Source organism: Phoca vitulina, unplaced genomic scaffold (assembly GCF_004348235.1).
Source record: "Phoca vitulina isolate PV1807 unplaced genomic scaffold, GSC_HSeal_1.0 scaffold8, whole genome shotgun sequence".
Taxonomy (NCBI): domain Eukaryota; kingdom Metazoa; phylum Chordata; class Mammalia; order Carnivora; family Phocidae; genus Phoca; species Phoca vitulina.
The window spans coordinates 42,528,156-42,549,307 of NW_022589711.1; the positions used below are offsets into that span (position 1 = coordinate 42,528,156).

A 21,152-nucleotide genomic window follows, 5' to 3' on the forward strand; every position below is an offset into this window, starting at 1 on the left:
TGAGTGCAAAATAGAGGAAATATATAGACCAGGGCTGAGAGGAGCCCAAATTTAAAAAGTGAAATTCGGGGTGCCTGGGTGGCTCAGTCGGTTAAGCATCCGACTCCTGGTTTTGGCTCAGGCTGTGATCTCGGTCATGAGATTGAGCCCCGTGTCAGGCTCTGTGTTCAGCGTGAGGTCTGCTTGAGATTCTCTCTCTCCCTCTCCCTTTGCCCCCACCCTACCGTACTCTCTCTCTAAAATAAATAAATAAAATCTTTAAAAAATAAATAAAAAGTGAAATTCACCTGCTTTTTAAAAAGGCATAGAGTTCATTTAAACACTTCCTTATTATTGTTGCTTATTGCTGTGGTTCCCTATGCACTGCAGACAGTACTGGAAGCTCCCCTGGGAGTCTGATGCAGGAAACCCTGGGCACGGGTCTGGGCAAAGCCAGGATCCAGGGCAAAGCCAGTAGGCTCATGAGCGCAAGAGCATGCATCTCCAAGTAGCTGGGTGGTCTCCGTGGCTTTGGGTGCTGTGGCCCAGTGGAAAGGAGTGTGGGAAACCAGGCCACACTGCTGCATCCCATGGCTCCTCTGGCTGGAGCTGGGAGATGGTGGTAACAGCACTCCTTACCTTTGCAGTGTCCATCATAATCGACCTGGATTTTGGATCCAGTGAGGCAGGCGTCTCGATGCAGCTCACAGTGGTTGAGGTAGGTCTTGCCGTTGCTGCCGCACACGGGCCTCTTGTGAGGTTTGCATTGCTGAAACAGACCCGAGGAGGAGGTCTCTGTGGTCAGGGTGCCAGCCCATGCACGCGTGCACGCACACGCACACACGTGCACCTTGCGGCTACATCCTGGGAGGGAGCCTCAGCTCTGGCATCAGTGACTCTACCCCGTGCAGCCTTGGAGGCACCCCACCATTTTGCAGCCCTGCGTGGCCCCCTGTGCTGATCCCGGTTCAGGGCCATCTCTTTCATTCAGTGAAGGAATAGACCACCCTGACCCTATCGAATCAGTAGGAAGGGCATTTTATTAGAAGTCAGGAATCTGGACGCTCTGTCACTTTGGAGAAAGTCACGCGATTTCTTTGGATGATCTCAGATCCCTTAAAACACCAACATTCTAAGACACAAGAGCCAGAGCTGAGAGCGGGGGATGTGGAGACTGACAGGCAGGCGTGCGCACATGCACACACACGCGCACACACTCACACATACACACCCCAGTGCTTCAGTTCTTCTGGGGTTTAACTAGAAAGATGTTTGCTCTCTCGCTTTGTGTAGTATTTGGGGGCCATTTTGTTTTCCTCCTGATCTCGCAAGGGCTGTTGTGAGGCAAGGCTGGGGATGCTGGTCTTTGTGAAGTATTGCAGAGAATCGTTATGGACAGGGAAATGGACTAAAGTTCACTTGGCAACTCGGTTCTACGCTGGCTATTTAAAGGGCCATGGTCACAGGCAAGCTTGGTTTCTTTAGACTTTTGCGGTTTTTGAAAGGCGGTAAGGGGGAACCAAGTTCAGCTCAGCCCTAATGAAGGCGCCAAAGCCAGAAAGACCAGATGCGGTAAGAAGAAACACAGAACACTGGAGCTGGAAGGCAGCCCTGCCTCTCCGATTTTAGATGAAAATACCAACGTCTAGGAAGACAAACTTCATTTAACCAATATTTATTATTGAATTCTTACTAAATGTTCTACATGCTGGGCAAACATCGTCTCTTGTCTTTGCAGCATCCAGTGGAAACTAATTTGCTCGAAATCACACAAATATATGTGGTCAAGGTGAGACTAGACAGCAGGTTTCCTGACTCTAAGTACAGGCTCATGTCATCACACAGTGGCCAGCTACACCTCTGGGGAGGGCCTCCCAGGGTTCCCAATGGATCTGGTTTTCATGTTTCTAAGTTGGGGGACTTCCCTTCTGAGACAATGGATCAGATCCTTCACCTGGGGACTAAATTAGGTGTATTTATTTGCATAAAGGCAAATATATTTCTAGGCTTCTGTTGGTTTGACAGAAAGGGGAAGGAAGGTATTTATGTTTGTCTCAAGAGTGAGAACTTGTCAGAATCCTGCTTACAAAAGAAGTATTTCTCAAAAGTTCCCATTGCTTTTTAAACCTCATTAAAAACAAACAAACGAAAACCCCTAAAAAAACTTCATTTCATCTAGTAGTTTTCTAAAAACGTGCATATCCTTTGACTTGGCAAGCCCTAGTGGGAAGCAATCCTATAGAAATAAAGGCTGCAGCATGTAAGGATATTTGCACAAGGATGTTATTGTTTGTAGTGACGAACAACTCAGGAAACAACCTAAATGTCCACCTATGGGAAAATTACCACATAAACATGATGCTATTACAAAATATTTATTATGATCTCCTTTTTGTATAAAATGGGGGGGCCCTATATGTTTATAGGAGCATAGAAAAACAAGTGGAATAATATATATTGAACTGTTAACACTGGTCATTTCAGACTAATCGGATTTGAGGGTTATGGGGAAGATTACTAATTTTATGTTTATACAAATGTCTGTATTATTTGACTTACATAAAACATTATTAAAATTTTGACTTAAAAATCTTATAAAACTAAACATCTTTTTAAAAAAGAATATCCCCACATTCACATTTGGTTTTTAACTTCTGGGATGAAAATCCCTTGTCCTTCAGATAGACACGGTATGCTTTTATAAAGGTGATGAAATTGTTGGCCCTGCCCTGCTGACTAGCAGCTCCAGCAAGGTAGCCATTTGGCCTTGGCTATTGTCCTCTGGCTCCTGACCTCAGGACTTACCTCAATGCAGAGGCAGGTGGGCTCTCCCTTTTCCGTGACTGCACATTCCCGGCCGGCTCCACAAAACACATTGGCACAGATCTTGGATTTGCTCCTGAGTTCTTCCTAAAACACAAAATCATAAAGGAAACATCACCACAGAGAAGAGCCTGTCATGGCATAAGCCAATGGTTGTGACAGTTACTTTCCAGACTCAGGTCTTGGTCTGGAGTTGCAGCTCATGGTTGTTGAAGGTTCCTGAAACAGCTAGAAGCCGTCCCCAAGAGCCAGCCCCGGACTTGCTAGCACTGCTCCAGCCCAGGCCCGGCTACCTCGGAGTCCCTCAGATTGTTTCTTAAAGAGCAAGAGACTCTTTCTTATGTGCTTCCTTTCTTTTAAAAATGGTTACTCAACACCCCTTATATTTCGACACTACAGTAAAGAGCTATAAAGGCAGACTCTGTCCTCAAGAAGCTCCGCGACTCTCTGAGGAAGCTCCCAAATAGAGATATAGAAAGCAACACGGAGGTGCAGCAACACGAACACCAGGAGCCGGAGGGGAGAAGGAGGGTGAGAATCAAATGAGGCTTTCTGAAGATAGGATGCCTTAACTAACTCCTAAAGGATGAGAAGAATAAGCCAGACAGAAATAGAGACATGTGAGAGAAATATGGATATCGGAAGGACCAAAATCTCACTGGGTAGTGTTTCAAAAGGCAAAAGAAGGATAGCTAAACCATCGGGAACACGGATTTGCTATGATTCAGTATGGCCTTATTCAGCTCCTGTCCACATCTGCCCCTAGCTTCAAGACCAAGAGGGCCAAACCACCCGACAGACAGTAGAATTATCCTCAAACCACTTGTGGTCAGACATTCTTGTTCAGACGTGCTCAGCAGAACCTGCAGGCAGGGAATGGTCCCAGTCTATGCCACTGAAATGAGACTGGCTGTAGGCACTAATCTGTCGGTGACACACTCCTTCTCTCACATTAATTGGTGGCTAAAAAGCAGCCCCACCTCATTTGTCACGCAGGCCAGCAGCAGTGGTGGTTGAACAAAGGAGAATGTGATTCCTCCAGCCTCTGTCTGACTGCTGAGCAGGCAGTCACCACAGGCCTCCCGGCCCCCGCCCACTGGGGTAGCACTGACTGACAAAACCAACAAAGATGGCAGGAGCTGTGGTGGGGTCAGTACAGACAGAGGGGGGACCTCAGATTCCACCCTTCGGACCATGTCTACCATGTCATGCAGACAACTCACACCCACAAAGCTTGTAATACTAAAACTCTCCTAGTCGGTAAATGTTTCATATCCAAGAAGAGGTCAAAGAAAACAAAAAACAAAGTAGATATTGAGAGCTGAGGGTTGTGCCCAATACAGCTGGTCTGCTGCCACCTGGAGGCTGCTTTGCAAACTCCAGGTTATTATTGTCTCTCCTCAGCCATCTTGCCGGTCATGCAGGGATCCCATTGGTCCAGAAACTCAGGCCATGCTCACATTTGATTGGTTCAGAGGCTGTTGCTAAACCCATTCTTCTTTGGATGTTGCTAAGGAGAATTCAATAAAGCTGGCAAGCAGGGAAGAAAAGAGGAAGTAATTCCCAGAATGCTGGGATGACTGGAGAGCTGTTGTTTCCTAAACCAGGACTGGAGATAAAATCAAGCATATTCTCCGGGCAGAGCCCTCCTCACTGTGCCTGGGAAGGGAAAGCAGTTCTAAAAAGGAAGAGGAAAAGGCTATTGCTGACCAGTGTAAAATATCTCAGATAAGACCACCTTCTCTCCCCTTCATGAAACAACACTCTTAACCAAGAGATACAGACAAATAAATTCATAAAAAGGCATGCCCCGACACAGGCCTACGCTCAAAAGACACCAGTACACAGCTCCACCAGCAGACCTTTTACCACTTGGCTGTGCATCTGTAACTAGTCACTTTAATTCTTTGAACCTCAGTTTCCTCATCTGTAAAATAGGGGTAAATACCAGCCCTGCCTTGTGAAGATGAAACGGTGTATTTGGAAGGGCATCATAAACTGAAAAGCAAGCAGAGCTTCCTGCAGAATAGCCTGTGGCGCACACACAGCTCCTTTTACCTTCTGTTACTGTTTTTAGTGAATAATAAAAATGAATTTACTTCCAGGTTGAATTCAACCCAAGCCATTTTTCCAGAAATAGTTCTCCAAAATCATTTGAAGAAACAGAAACTCTTTATTTAAAAAATAAGGCCTCATATTTGAGCAGTCCAGTTCAAATTTACAAAATGTTTTCACACATATGATTTCATCTCACTGTATGAACAACCCTGCCAGGACATGTCTATTATTAACCTCATTTTATAGGAGAGGGAACTGAAGATCAGAAAGGTCAAGTGACCTGCCCAAAGGTCCCAAAGCTAAAACTGAGAGGAGCTAGGATTCCAACCTGGACCTTCAGACAGCAGATGAGTAAGTTCCCATTTATCAATACCTGGCACTCTTCTAGGTGATTTGGATTATATGTTATCTCACTTAAGCCCTAGGATAACACCATGAGTTAGACATCATAACATTCCCCATTTCACAGATGAAGGAACTGAGCCTTAGAGGTTAAATAACCAGAACATGCCAGAGCTAAGATCCCACCCAACCAAAGGGAAAGCAGTTCCTTTATGTCTGATTTACGTTCATAGCGAGAAAATGTAAGGTTAAAGAGATTATGATAGTGATGTGATTTGCATAACTAGCAAATGTGATAAAGCGCTTCCAAGTGCGACGGAGAGCTAGATTTGGATTCCTACATCCCACCTCGGCTCCTTACTTGCCATGGCCATGGGCAAGGTACTCTCTTTAGACCTCAGTTTCCTCACGTGAGAAATGGGACCACTCATCCCCGCGAGGGGTGTGTGAGCAGGAAAGGAGATACACCACCTGCAGCAGCGTGCCTGCCCCACAGCTGAGAGCTGCCGTGGTTACTGCCTCTCATTCAATTTCCCCACTGAGCGCTGTTCCCACCTCGGATGTCACGGCCCCACCCAGCCTCTGTTACCCCGAAATGATAATACTGAGAGCGGGACGTCTGACTGAATGGAAAAAATCAAGGGCTAACAACCCGCCTCCTTCCCCGTTTAAGACCAGAGAGAAAGGGGGGCCGCGCTAGTCACACAGGCATCCCCCTTTGCAGGTGGCACATCTGTCGATAGGTGGCAATCTCTCTCTTTGTCTCGCAGAACCCGACACCGCAATGCGGAGATGCTGCCTGGGCTCCCGCAGCTCCACCCTCCCGGCCCGCGAGCTGTGGGGCAGGAGGTGGGTGAGCACCGCACAGCCACGGGCAGCAGGTACAAAGAACGGGATTTTTGCCCACTTGGGAACGAATGCTCTATCTACCTGAAGCCCTCCAACCTCCCCAGTTCTTCCCATTCACAGGCGTGCTTTCACGTGGAAAACAATGAAAATTTTCTACCTAGAGGTGGCCCCTTTGTACCATGGAAAGCCCCTCTCCAAGCCCTATGTTCTTGGGGAACGGGATGTCAGGAGCACCCCTGAGGCTCCTAGAAAGTTCTCTGGCATGGTAAGTGGTCTTACCCCTCTGCTGAGTGCAGGAGAAGAACATCTTGAGAGGAGATGCATATGGTATAAACATGTTCCTGCTCCAGGGACAGGGCAATCAGTGGCTGCCTTGTGGGGAGGGGTGGGGCAAGTGAGGTGGAAAAGAGGCAGGACAGCAGGTGACATGGAGAATGTGGTGCTTTGCAATATTAATTTGTGTCTGGTCCCTTCCACCTCAGAAATTCTGACTCGAAGTGCAGGGCAGCCTGGATGGGAGCGGCTGGAGACAGGGGAACCTGCCAGGTGGAAGGTCACGATCTAGTGGGGGTCACAAGGGCCTAGGGTCCAGTGCCTATATTAATTAGAGCCCCTACAACTGAGTGAGGCTCTTCACAGCTATCTCTGTCCTCACAACGTCTGTACAAGTTTCCATATTTTTAGTCCCATCAAACAGATGGGGAGGAATTTGAGAGTCAGAAAAGCTCTGTGACATACAGAGGCCACATAATGAGGGAGAGCAGAGTCAGGACCTGACTCCGGAGGCTCAATATTCCCTTAGAGGGAACAGTCAAGGGAGGGAGCTGTGGGCAGAGGGGACAGCTACGAGGGCTGGCACAGGGAGAGGCCACAGAGCGCAAGGTAGTTCTTTTAGGAATTAGGTCCCAGGGCTATATGAGAATTTCATCTATGAACAGATGACCACATTGGCATATGAATTTGCTCTAGGAGTGGGAGGTCACAGGTGTACAAACCCCTAAGTCTGAGGGTACCTGTGAAAATGTGATTAACTGAATGGGGTTGGGGAGGGGGGCATGTTCTGGAAGTGTGGACACTGGTATGTTGATAAAAGTCAACAAAATACTTGCTTCTAGTGGAGAAACATTGGGTTTCCAGCTTTGACTTCCTGCATCATCTCTCTGATCTGCTTCTATGTCATTTTCATTACACATTGCAAACCATGCTCTGGGGCTTTGGTCTCATGGTTAAACTTCACAATGCAAACTCCCCTTGGTAAAAGACTGACTGGGAACATTGCTAACTCTTACTAGGGGAAAAACTTTCTCCCTGAGCAACTGTTAGCCATTGCATGATAATAATACTTTATACTAGTACAGCAATTTCAATTAGTCTGTAATTTTCACTATCATTTTTAATTTAATAGGATAAGCAGGCAGGGATTACCTCTAAGGCACTTCCAGACTTAACATCCAATGATAAAAGAAGGAACTGAGGCTCAGAGCTACACATGACTGGTCCAAGCACTCACAGCTGCAGAGCTGGGTCCTGGCCTAAGGTCTCCAGACTTTAATTCCAGCCCTCTTTCCACAAACTACTTTGCCTCATTACAAATCAAAGCTAGAAAAGGTGTTGCTGTGGATCCAAGGTCTAAAAAAATAAATTAGTTTTGCAATTAAAAAAGATCCTCTGCAAACAAAGTGCAAAGCAAGTTATTTGCAAAACCACCAGAAGAGGTGATGGTGTGTCTGAGTCTCCAGGCCGACCAGCATTAAGTCTGAACACAAACTACACCTTGAATGTTTTAAAAAAAAGTCTTCTAAAGTCAAACAATTTCTGGAAGAACAGTGTGCTTTGGCAGGGGAGGGAGCTTATAAGCAAAGCCATAAAACTGTCAGCTTAATATATCATCATTTCACTAAAGTGAACTGGGTCGGCTCTGTACCCTCCATCCTTTTCCTCCTTCCCAACTTTCTTTTAAAAAAAAAAAACAAAACAGCCTTACTTATGCCAAGGTGGAATTTTGGCTCCACTGGGCACTATTTTGTGACAAGCGGCTTTGTTGACATGAGAAAGGCCCTCCTTGCTTTGCCAGAATTAGTCATGGAAACTTCACAGGAACACCAGGGCCCCTCAGATACGCTGAGCACGCTGGAGCTTGGGACAAAGGAATTCACAGAACTGGGGAGAGCCGGGGGAGGCCTGGGTGGGGCCCAGGGTGGGACGCTGGCAGCTCTCAGGCGGCATTCTGGCCTGGAACCCAGTAGCACAGGCTTGAGAGTGCCAAGCCTCTTCCAGACCTTGAGATCTAGCTGGAGCGCCGTGTGACCTTGTTCAAGTTTCTCCAATTCTTTTGCTCTGAAAAGGAATATCTTGCTGCATCCCACCTGCGCTAAGGAAAGAGGTGGAAGGCGATTTCTAGCAGCTGTTCTGAAGCACGTGACAGGAGCCTCTGCATCTGCGGGGACGGTGGGCCTCCCTAGATGTGCTCACAACCAGTCCCTCACCTCAAGGTGAATGCACCACGGCCACATCCAGGTCCGATGGACCCTGAAGCTTAAACGATTTGAGGGGCCCTCCCTGAGAAAAAGAATACATGATTATGACTGCAAAATTGGCCTTGTAAGGTCTGAAACTAAAGCTTAATTAGCTCACAATAAATCTGACTCTCCACCTACCCTATTATTTTCTTCATAAGCAAGAAGGCTTTGGGACCTTTAGTCTATTAGAGCCCTCTTTAATATTTATACACATATAGCTTATCTGAAGTGAACTCCAAGTGCCTGCACATTTTGGCTTCTGACACACCCACCACAGTGCGCTGCCTGAGAAAATCTGCAATAAATGTTTTTTACATTAAATTTCACTGTGGGGGGGAGGAATTCAAGTTAGTGTCAATGTCAGCGACCAGTGACAGTGGCACTCAGGATGTTTGGGGGAATGTGTGGCTGGCTTTCATGACATCAAAATAAGGGATGCATCACCCCAAGAGGATTAGCTTTAAGATAAAAAAAATCAAAAATCTATTATGGATTTAAGAACTACCTAATTCTCCTTTGTATTAATTTCTTTTTTAAAAAAGATTTTATTTATTTGTCAGAGAGAGAGAGTACGCAAGCACAAGTGGTAGGGAGAGGGGCAGAGGGAGAAGCAGACTCCCCGCTGAGCAGGGAGCCCGATGCAGGGCTCGATCCCAGGACCCTGGGATCCTGACCTGAGCCGAAGGCAGAGGCTTAACCAACTGAGCCACCCAGGAGTCTCCTTTATATAATTTCTATGTTTAGCTTCTATCACAGCTTATGGGATTAACATGTTCCTGACATTTTCTTCTCATTACATGATAATGTATTGTGTGTCCAGAAATTACTACTTTCAAATTTCCAATGGGACAAGGCTGTTTACCGTAACCATCGTCTTACGGATTCTGTCACATTCTCTGTGTTTGCCTTGTCAGACTGAAGGATCTAAACTGCCACCTTCATAGGGAAGCCCCCTCACTTTCCCAGCTGCACATTCACCATCTCTGGAATGCTTCCCACTCCATATACTTAGGTCTTTCTTGAAGTGGCCCAGCCCCAGCATGGCAGACTAGATGCTTCGTTTCTATATAAGGCTAAGCTCAGTTTTCTGTGAGGGCCTTGGCTAGTCATAGTATAAGTATAGCAGCATTTAGTAAACACAGAGTTGAAAATACGTTAGGCCCTTTCACCCAGGACTGAGAAAAATTGCACACAGGTCTATGAGGTCTGGTTTCATCCCTGTTGGCAGTGAGGAGGTTCTGACTCCAGCACCCCGGGAGGGCGCTTCTGCTCTCATGCCCTCAGAGCATGGGTCACAGTGATGCACTTGGTGTCCCTGTGGAGTGCCACGCTGTCTCCCCAACTTAGGCACATCAGTGAAACCACGCTGACAGGGTTTACCAGGTTCCCTAGTATCTGTCTATAGTTCGCACAGTGATCCCTGGGAGTTTCCAAGATATCCTGTCAGTTTTCCTAGGAAGTGCTTTTGCTAAGGCCCCTAGTTGTACAATTGTACCCTTCAGTTTCTTTAGAATTCCTTGGTAGGACCTTTTAAGCCAAACCACTTTTTGCCCTGAATTAGTCTGTTAGGTTTGATCATGGTATTCATTTTCCATTCTCCAACCATCTGCCTATGATTTGTCCACTTTAAAGGACAATGTAGGGGGTATGGATAGTCCTACAGTCTTCTTCAGTAAAAGCCAGGGCAAGGAATTAAAATCCACTAGAGAGCATATTTGATAAATGCCTATAAAAAAATCACGAATGATAACAGCCGTGACTAGTGTGATGCAAGTTTCATGTAATAAACCTGAAAGGAGGACAGTATGTGGCCTCTACCTTCTCAGGAGTCTCCAACCTCGTCGGGGCGATGAAACTCACAAATGCAGATCAGTGCAGTCCTGAGTAGAGGGGGCTGCTGACTCCAGGAGATGGGACTTCATGGATGAGAGGGGACATGAGCTAAGCCCTAAAAAATGGTAGGATCTGGATGGAAAAACTGTAGGTTTTTGAGCAGGAGGGTCTCAAGACCAGTTCGGCAGTGGTACATGGGAAGAAGTGGGTGAGGTGGAACTGGGGGCACAAGGAAACTGGGTAGAAAGTGCCTGGGATGATGAAAGTCTCATGTATGGTGGTGGCATGGATACAGAGAAAGGAGGGAATTCAGGAGAAAATTCTAAAGAATAAGATCTGGCAACAAACAGATAGAAGAGAGGAAAGTGAGAATCCAGGGAACTGCCAAGATCTTTGGCTTTGAGAGCCTGAAGGTCGGCGGTGTGTCTTCCAGAGTCAGAGACCAGGCAGAGGCCGAGTGGGGGAGAGGTCGGCGATGATGAGTCAGTAACGGACTTAAGTCTGAGGGGACAGTACAACATCCCACCGACAGTTGAAAATAAAGGCCTAGAGAAGCACGTCTGGACATGATCCATGTCGGAGTGAGAAACGGGGTCAAGGGAACAAATGAGCTCAGGAAGCAAGGGTGGGAATGGAGGGCTGAGGGTGGCCAAGGAGCAGGAAGAAGAGGCTGCCAGCAGACCACCTGGGGGCTTTCTGCAAGCCAGCAAAGGTGCCTTCCCCTCTAGGCAGATGTGACCCCGGACCAGGTTACAGGGCTCAGCAAGCAGTGCAGGTTGGATTTCAGCCCCCTTCACCTCCTCAAGCAGTGAACAGCCTGCACGACTGTTACAAGGACTCTGAGGGCAAAGCAGCCAAGAAAGCAGGGCAGGCACATGGAGAAAACTGGGAGCAAAATCAGGACGTCTAGAGAGCTCCAAGGAATGGATGATGAATGCCATTGTATGAGAAATGATTTGGCAAATGTTGGGATGAAACAGCAAAAAAAAAAAAAATTTTTTTTAAACCTCTGCCGAAACCTGAACCAAAAGCCAGACCAGACAGAGGCGGTGAGGTCCTATGTAAGGAAAACTGATACAGGAACCTAGAGAGAGGCGCTGGACATATCTCTCTCTGCCTCCAACACTGTGTGACTTAGGGGAAGGTGCCCGACTCCTCTGGGCCTCCGCTTCCCCATCTATAAAAGGAAAGAATTGTAGATGATGCCGAGGTCCCTTAAACTGTTAAGATTCCCTTAACCAGAAAGCACAGACATTTGCCATTTCAGATGTTCCTGAGTATCAAACTTTAATCTCCCAAGGAAGTTCACCTAGACGCCCAAACTACAGACTGGGTATGTATAGAGCCTTCTGTGAGTGTTTCAGGTTTCTGCTGAGTTTTGGTGGTAGAATTAAAGTTGGCTTTTGTAGTTAAAGAATTTTCGTAAGCAATGCTTTTTCATTCCCTCCTGGGTCATGACAGGAAATCAGAGGAGCAGTAATGGGACCCCAATTGAGTGGCCTGATTTCACTCTTGGTAGACTGGTTGGAACCCTCTACTCCCTTTGAATGCCATTAATGACACTTTTATTCTATTTGTGTTTGCCTTGCAAGAAGAAAAGGGAGAGAATGGCTAAAGGAAATTCACATGAGATTCACAATTCTTCATTCCTGCCAAGAACCTGTCACTGAAGTATGTCTGGGACTGCCAGGGCTCACATTTACTCAGCATCCATGCTCTAATTATTTCCACATGTAGTTCAAGGCAAATGGTTGATTAAAAGTTAAAAAAAAAAAAAAACCAAAAAAACCCATACACCTAAATCCCAGTACCCTCCACTAAGGGAGGGAGAGCTCTAGGGCAGCTATAGGAGACCTCTGAGAAAACGTTCTGGAAATGTCCCCTGTAGTGCCAGGCACATCAGACCAACATCCCCACACATCGCCAGCACTCCATCCCAAGCCAACCCTCCAACTCCCCAAGCTTCCCCAAGCACTGAACCAAACACGATTCACATTCTTTGAACTTCTGAGTGGAATGTAGGATTTATTCCTGCTTTGGTGGAAGGCCTAAGAGATGGATACAGGCTAAGAGCTGCAAGTTCTCTCCACCCCTTTTGCCCTGGGCTCTACTGAATTTAGGTAGACTCTGGGTAGTTCCTGATATCACATACTAGGGAAGAAATCCAGTGCGCAGAGAACGTGGGTACCTTCCCCAAGCTGGAGAATAGTCCCCATGTATGCAGCTCCTTTCCATAATCCCAATTTGCATATGGCTCCCCCTCAAACTGAAAGTGAACCCACTGTTCCCCAAGGTGGTTCACCTGACCTGGCACTGATCCAGATGCCTGACACTGTCATCTACTGCCATCGACTTGGCCGTATTTAACAAGGTCTGGCGGTGACTCAGTCTTCTTCCTGTGTCCTGGGTGATTTCATTGTTTATGTGGCCTCAAGATCCTTGACCTCCTCACCTCCAGGAAACCTCACTTCTAAGGTCCTCTGGCTACGGGGAGCTTCAGGAGGTATCTGTGAGTAGAGCAGGTAACTGCAGCAGACTAAAATAAAGGGTACAGGGCTCCTGAGGTCCTACATTTTGAAATGAAAACTCATTACCCTTTGAAAATGTCAACACCATGAAGTATTGTTAGATGCTTTTTTAACTTTAAAATGGGCAGAGAATGTCCCACAAGACCAGCTAAAAAAACAATGTCACCATCTGGGAAGTCTAATTTATTGTCTGAATTACACAAATTCTTCCTGTCCTTCAAGGATCAGCTCAAGTTACACAACTCCATCCTCAGTGACCTTTTCCTCTTGAGTGTTATGAGCTCCTCCTTCCATCTCTAAACTTTCGTTCTCTGTACAAACTCATTTGATCACTTTTTTAAAAATGTAATTGATTATGCAGACTTTGTCTTCCCAGATGAACTGTAAGTTCCTAGAGGACAAGGCTTTAAAGTCTGTGTTCTAAAGTCTTTCCTAGGTCCAGGCACAGTTGCTGCGCCAACCATCAACCTTTGTTCAAAGTATCCAAGAGCAGCTGAGCCACACTGCCCTAAGGACCTAGAGCAGGGGCAGAAAGACAGCCCCCTGGGCCAATTCCTCTCCTGGGGCTGCCTCCTTTCAGGATCAGTTTTTTTTGGAGGGGGGGGTGGGAATAGCCTAAAGACCCCTCCCTTCTCCACCAGGCCATAAATATTCAGCCTGTAATTTCCCTAATGAGAGACTGTCTTTGACCCACAGAAAGACACTGGGGTGTGTGTGTGGGGGGGGGGGGGGTGAGGTGGATAGGAGAGCAATGGGGGATGGAAATGGCTTTCAGTCATTTCCTTTGTCCACAATTAATGTATAATCTTGCAGACATGATGAGGGAATGAGAATGGGAAAAGGGAAAAGGATGGAAGCGGAGGCAATGTGGGAATGCAGGGTACCTCGCAGGGAGGCAAAATTGGGTGGGACTTCAAAGTGTAGGGTGGAGGTCACCAAAGAGCAGCCTGCCACCTTGGTGACCTATACAACGGAAAAGTAGAGAGAGACAAAGATAAGCAAGAAGGGCCAAGAGAAATTGTGAAAATGGGCCTATTACCCAAGGTAGCTGTTTTGTGTTAACTCTTCTCAGGAACCCTGCTCCTACATTGTCCTGCGGTACTAGGGAGCAAGATGGTCAGTCTGCCTAGACATGAGAAAGAACAAATTGCCATTGCCTTATTCTACCCCTCCCCCATGTGCAGAAGGTTCTGGGGGTCTCCAAGCACTCCCTTCTGGCTCATCTACTAGGCTGACCTTACTGTGGGGTGGAATTCACTGAAATGGGAGTGGCCAGGGAAGGGCTAGGCCTCCGCTGTGCCCAAGCGTTTTATTTGCCGGGGTGCTGGGCATCTTGAAAGGGCCTGTAATGTCCAACCAAGAGCTGAGACCATGTGACAGATGGAGGGGGCAAGGGGGCAAGATAGCAGGGAGGTGAAGGTTGACTGGAACAAAGTGGAGCAGAGAGACCCCAGAGACCCAGCAGAGCATAACAGTGTGAGTCTCTACTTTAAAAACACAGACAAAGCCCTGGTACTCCGGGGGCAGTGTGGCTGCAAAGCTAACAAGGTTCTAGCATCCCAGCAATTATTCTCCAGCCTGTGGCATGCATAAGGGGTTAAAACGCAGCAAGAAACTCCACGCTAAATGAAGTCACCATATGTGTGGCTCTGTATGGTTCTAGGAGAAGCAGACAGATGTAATTAGAGGTTCTTAAGACACTGTGTTGCCATGGCAATGGTCGGCCAGGAGAACCTGGAGTCTGAGGAATACAGTCTTCCAAGGAAATGCCAGAGGCAGGTGGTGTTCATCATCCTCAGGCGCCACAGACAAGGCTTCTTCCCCCCCTCCCCAGCCCGGTCCTACACTCTTGGGGACCCTCCCTCGCCAATTCCTCCTCATCCCCACTTCCTATGCCCCAGATAGGCACTCAGAGCAACTCCAAATGCAGATGAAACACTCCCTTCAGATGGCATCCAAAGGCAGGAATTAAGGAGAAGTCGAATCTTAGGAGAGTTCGTTCAGGAGACATTGTTCTCTGGGCAGTCTCTGGTCCCAGGGGCTTTCTAGATCTGAGTGTGGGGATCACGAGGGGAAGCTGCAAGCTTAATTTACATATCACTCTGGAGCCCAGTTCCTCTATGAGGTGGATGCTGGATGGGCACTATAGGACAAGTAGGGGGTATGTGAGCTTGAGCAGGGGAATGTCTGCTCTTAGTAGGCAGCCATGCATTTTATCAGCCAAACTGGAACATTTTGAAAGTAAAAGGGGACCTTTAAAATAGATATACTTGGACAACAGGCATAGACTGTGACATCTGGTCACCTCAATTAACAGGTTACCTAAGGGGAAAATTACTACTTTTATTTTACGGAGTGGAAATTCTAACCTGGTGTCTATGAGCCCCCAGAAACCCAGCTATGGATTTTGGGACTGGATTTTCCTAGAGCATAACCTAGGAAAGATGAGAAACTCAAAGAAAGTACTACTCCGGGCATGAACTGCCTTAATCTCTTTGATTCAATTGCCACATGAGGATATTCATGGGGTTCTGCTGTTGCAAAACTGGGGAACCTGGGCAGACGGGACCACTTTCCTTCAAAATCTCGGTCATTACAAATCCTTCCAACTGCTTCTCTAAAGAGAGAAACATTCATTTCACACATTGTTGCCAAAGAGGGATGATTCTCTATGGATTTATGGCAATAATGTGGTCAATAGAGTGGGATCATTCTACAGCAGAGAGACCTAATAAATCTGCCCGTGATGAGTGGAGGTTTCCAGGTGTACATTCTTACACATTCCTTAACAACTGAACCAAAAACAGTGGCTCAGGGATTCTGTGGTCACAAAACCCAGGGAAAGGCTAGACTCTCCCAGGGAACCAGCAGAAATGACTGTATTTTAGGCACAACATAACCAGCCCAGAAATTATGAGAATGTGGTTCAGCCACAAGCTCTGTTACAGAACTGTGGGATGTTCAGAGGGTAAGGCCCACCCAGGGTGCATCCCCTAGTATTTTCTCAGAGACTGTGGGAATCACAGCCATTTGATAAAAGTTCCTGGCAGTTCCTTGACAACCGTGACTAGTAATGGCCCTCTTCTCTCAACCCTGGCTCAAGGCTGGGAACCACTGGGGCCAACTTGCCTTATTTACCTGCACCTAAATGCAGACAGGTTCTAGATACTGGGGTGCAAAACTCTGAACTTAATGTGTAGCTTCCCCAAGATTTTTGGGTGGCAGTAAAGGGCTCCTTACAACCTGTAAGCATCAATTAACACCATTGCTCTCTGCTAAGCGTGTATGCTGGGAAGTCCTGACACCCACTGCAGGTCCCCTGCATTTTAATAGTCCAATTTCGAGAAACATTAACCTTTCTGGAACAAATTAAGAACTTGATAAAATCAATCCCTTTGGGAAAACAAACAAACAAACAACATTGCAGGCACAAATGAATCTGCATTTCCTTATCACTGTCCAAAGTAGAATTGGACAAAACCTATTTCCGAGCAAGTAGTTGAGCACCAGAATACCAAACATCAAGTTGGATGCTGGGGACTCAAGGAAGGATAAAGCACAGTCCATGTCCCTAAGCTGCTGACAGTTTAGTTGAGGAGTTGAGGAGATGGGGTACAAATACATGGAATTTTATGCATTTATTTATTTGTTTGTTTGTTTATCTATTGAGAGGGAGAGAGGGGGTGGGAGAGGGAGAGGGAGAGGGAGAGAGAGAATGCCAAGCAGGCTCCACACCCAGCATGGAGCCTGATGCAGGGCTTGATCTCACAGCCCTGAGATCACGACCTGAGCCAAAATCAAGAGTCCATCACTTAACTCAATTAGCCACCCAGGCACCCCAATACATGGAATTTTAAATACCAACACAATCTAATAAGCAAAAACTCAAGACAATGTGTAGCTCAGTGTGATTTGTGGTTAAGTGACAAGAGTCTAGAGCAGCACTGTCCAATAGCAATATAATATCAGTCGCACAGAGGATTTGAAAATTTCTGGTCAAATTTTAGAAAGTCAAAAGAAACAATAATTTTAATAATTTGTTTTACATAAGCCAATATAGCCAAAATATTACCATTTCAGCTTTTAACCAATAGCATTAGTGAGACGTTTTACATGCTTTTGTTCATAGTAAGTGTTTGATACCTGGCATGCATTTTTCACGTACAGCACATCTTAATGAGACTAGCCACACTGCAAGAGCTCAATATGCACCGGTGGCTCGTGGCTTTTCCTACTGAACAGCCCAGCTCTAATACGTTCTGGGTGCTGACATATTACTGAGGGCTGAATTGAGGAAGAGAGTTTAGGTAGAAAGAATAAGACTTTCTTTAACTAGGAATGTCTTGTAAGGGGTGTATATAATTGAAGTCAACAGATATTTGAACACCTCGGTAAGGCAGCATGCTGGGCTGCATGGACCAGGATACTGATGTAATGAATATCCAGTCCTTTCAACACAGGCAGGTGTCCTGGGCACTTAAGCCTAATTCTGGCTCTGCTTTTAATGCCTGTGGACAAGTCACCCTTCTAGTCTCCTCCATAAGAGAAAATAGGTGCCACCTCCTTTAGTACTTTGTATGGCTTATCTCATAAAGCAATAAGGGGCTAATTAAACTACTTATTTTGAAGCTTCCTTTAACTATTTAAATACTTTTACTTTTTTTGCAAAAAAGTCCATGGACAAATTTGGCAATGTAGTGGATATTTCTCAAAACTTTTTTTTCTGTTTCTTGGCTCAACTGCTACACTCTTTTGCTGCCAACTTTCAATAATATTACACACACACACACACACACACACACACAATTTTAGTACCTTGAGATTAAAGTCAATGAAAATATGCACATTCTATTCTTCTTGAGACATTCCAGCCTTGCATTCTTTCCTTGGAGCAGTTGGGAAGTCACGGTGGGGGGAAGGGGGGGACGGGGGGGCGGGGGGAGGCTGTAAAACCTACTCAGGCTGGCCAATCGGCCTTATCTGAGTCAGGAGACCCACCAATGAGAGACTTCCAGGTATTCTGCTCCACTGTAGTAGCAGAACTCCCTATTTTTGCAAAGATTAAAATCCTCTGAGACCTTCAAACTGTACCAACAATGCACAAAGACCTCTTTCTCTGTTCAATTTGTTTCCCCCAAGGACTACATTAGAAACTCTACACAAAAACCTACCAGCTTAGTTGCTACAGATTATCATTTGCAGTAAAAACACTTCCTTAGTATCATGTAGCTGTTTAATTCTCAAAGCTCTGTTCTTTAACTGATTAAACGCTAGAGAAATGCCACATATTTAACTGCTTTTGGTTACCTTGACTCCACTGAAAAGTGGAGCAACATGCTATGGAAGTCAACAAACTGGTCTATGGGTCAACAGTAAGGGAGTTTAGAAAATAAGGCTGCAGGTAAGTAGGGATGTCTGCTCCTTAAGACCCCACCCACTGCTGATCACTGGGCCATTGGTGGAACCTCCCCCAGGATAAAAGATACCTCTGAGATCTAACGTGCAAATCCAGTGACATTGTTTTGCCCATACTGGGGACATCAGAGTTGCCATTCGAATGAACAGGAGACAGAGCAAGAGCAGAAAGGATCCCCCAAAATAAAGGTCTCAGTAAATGGTGATGTCAGAAGACAAAGTGACCAGAGGCTCTGGGGCAAAGAATCACCAACAACAGAATTTAATTTAATGCTTTATTTTATATTCCTTGGGATATTAGCTCACTCTGGGAATGATGCCCAGTTAAATCAGAATTGCTGTTCATGGAAGGAAAGAATAAAAATATTTACTATTTAGTAAGCCTCTGCTTAAATTCCAACTTCACCTGGAGCTGAGAGAGTCAGAATCCAGCTGTCAGACTAAGCAAGCCCAGCATTACTACCATGTCCAAGGTTAAACAAAGTGTTGATGGGCAAATGCTGTCAACCATCTTCCCAGGTACACAAATACTTGCAGAATCTGACATAGAGACCAGAGATTATAGGCAGGATACTGTGCATCTCCTCATATTACATATGAGACATTTGGATTCATTAATTAACCCATTTGACCGGTGGACCAATTCAACAAATATTTACTGAGCACCTAGTATATGCTAAGCTCAGTTCTAGGTGCTGGGGATTCATTGATGAATGAGACAGAGAAGGACCATCTTGAAGAAGTACATATTCTAGAGAGAGGAGAGTGAAAACAAACACAATTAACAAGATCATTTCAGATTGTGATGTACATTTAGAAGAACAGAGCATATATTTGACAGAGAAATCTGGGAGAGGGGACACCACTTAGATTGGATGAGGGAATGCTCTCTTGAGCTGAGACCTAAGGATGAAAGGAGCAGTTCAGACAGCCAGAAGAAAAATGCAAAAGTTGTGCCACAGGGCAGAAGTTGTTATGTTCCCGGAACAGAAAAAGGCTAGTGTGGCTGTGACATAGGGTCTAGCAGGGAGAGCAGTGAGAGGTTAGCTGGGAAAAGCAGGCAAGGCATGGAGCATGTAGGACCTTGTACACACTGGTAAGAACTTTGTATTTTATTCTTAATGAACTGGGAAACACTGGAGGAGAGTGATGTGATCAGACATGTGTTTTACAAAGATTACTCAGGCTGCTGTGTAGAGAATTAGATGGAGAGAGGCAAGAAGGACAAAGGGGTGAGCAGCTAAGAGGCTACTGCAATCGTCCAGTGCAAAATGATGGCGGCTTAGTCTAGGGCGGTGGCGATGGAGACTGAGAACAGTCAAAGGGGAGGCAATATATTCTGACAATAGAGCCAACAGGACTTGCTGATGGACTGGGAATGGATAGGAAGAGTGAAAACACCAAAAGAAGATTCCTGGGTACTTTGAGTTGATAACCAAGAAATACCTCAGCCAGTTCTTTGTAGGTATGGATATGGCCATGCCAATGGTCCAGTATGGAGTCACTTCTGGAAGGATCTTCCCTCAGACTGGCCCTGGGGTCCAGATAAGTCCCATGCTTTCTCGATAAACCTGCATTAGTTTAGGAAGTGAGTTCAGCAAGCCCGCTAAGACCTGGTGTCAGATGTAAATAGACTCTGCTTATGAAAATCTGTCCAGAACTGATCCGAGTTCCCAATTGTTCCATGGAACACAGCATTCAAGTATTTATAGTATTTTTGGAAATGGTGCCCTATGGTGAAATGTCTGGGAAACACTGCTTATAATACTCTCCTCCTAGAAAAGAGAATAAATGATGCACATGAACGTTGTCAAGTTCTAAAAAGTCCTGCAACTAAAGAACCACTTAACCTAGCACATAGATTAACATCACTCACTATACTTTGAGAAACACGGGTCTAGGCTCTGTATGTCTCTCCCTGTAGTCTGACTGTCCCCTGGAATTCAAGCAAAATTAAGAAGAGCAGCTCCTATTTACTGAGCACTTACCTTGTGGAAGGTACTGTATATCAATATCTCCCTCACTATACACACTATATACAGGTGCCGTTTTAATTTATAGCTTTTATGTTATCATTTGTTCTTGTGAGTTTTGCTTTACGGATCATGTGTTCACTTAGCAAAAGCAGACATTATCTCCTCTGATCATATAGATCAGCAGTGTTCATTCACAGTATTTCCTCATGCAGCGCTTAATATAAAGACCAGAAATTCTTCACTTTATCGCCCCATCTTCATTTACTTACCCCACTACAATTAAGAGTGAGAATTTCTCACTCTCATCACTGCCTCCCTCTTCCTTCACGCCTCCTCTTCACTAGTTTCCTTCTTCCTATTTATTCCACTTATTTCTAAGACAAGAACCATTTGGGGGCAGTTCACATGCTTTGAACATCCTTGGGCTTAGAATTCCCTACTTTCTGTTTCTCTCTCAAAGAAAATGTCATGGCTTTCAGAATATGGCTGTCACATCTAAACCCTCAGATTGGGGGGTGCTTGGGTGGCTCATTCAGTTAAGCGTATGCCTTTGGCTCAGGTCATGATCTCGGGGTCCTGGGATCAAGCCCACGTTGGGCTCCCTACTCAGTGGGGAGTCTGTCTCTCTCTCTCTCCCCTTGCCCCATAATAACCCTCAGCTATCTGGAAGACAGACAAACACACACATACACACACACACACACACACACACACACACACACACACTCTCTCTCTCTCTCTCTCTCTCATTTCACCAACCACAGCAGAGAGAAGACTTTTCCTGGAGTTAAACAATAGATCACTGGGGAATGGGGAGGTCTTTACATTCC

General features: G+C 45.8%; 1 protein-coding gene across 1 annotated transcript in view; it reads right to left on the minus strand.

The window, feature by feature from the left end:
* The window catches only part of FSTL1 (follistatin like 1), a 51,902-nt gene that overhangs the window by 15,904 nt on the left and 14,846 nt on the right, over nt 1–21,152 (minus strand). The window contains exons 3-4 of the mRNA XM_032406638.1: nt 2,785–2,889; nt 619–748 (exon numbers count right to left, since the gene is read on the minus strand). Coding sequence (XP_032262529.1) covers nt 619–748; nt 2,785–2,889 — 235 coding nt within the window. The remainder of the gene's footprint in view (nt 1–618; nt 749–2,784; nt 2,890–21,152) is intronic.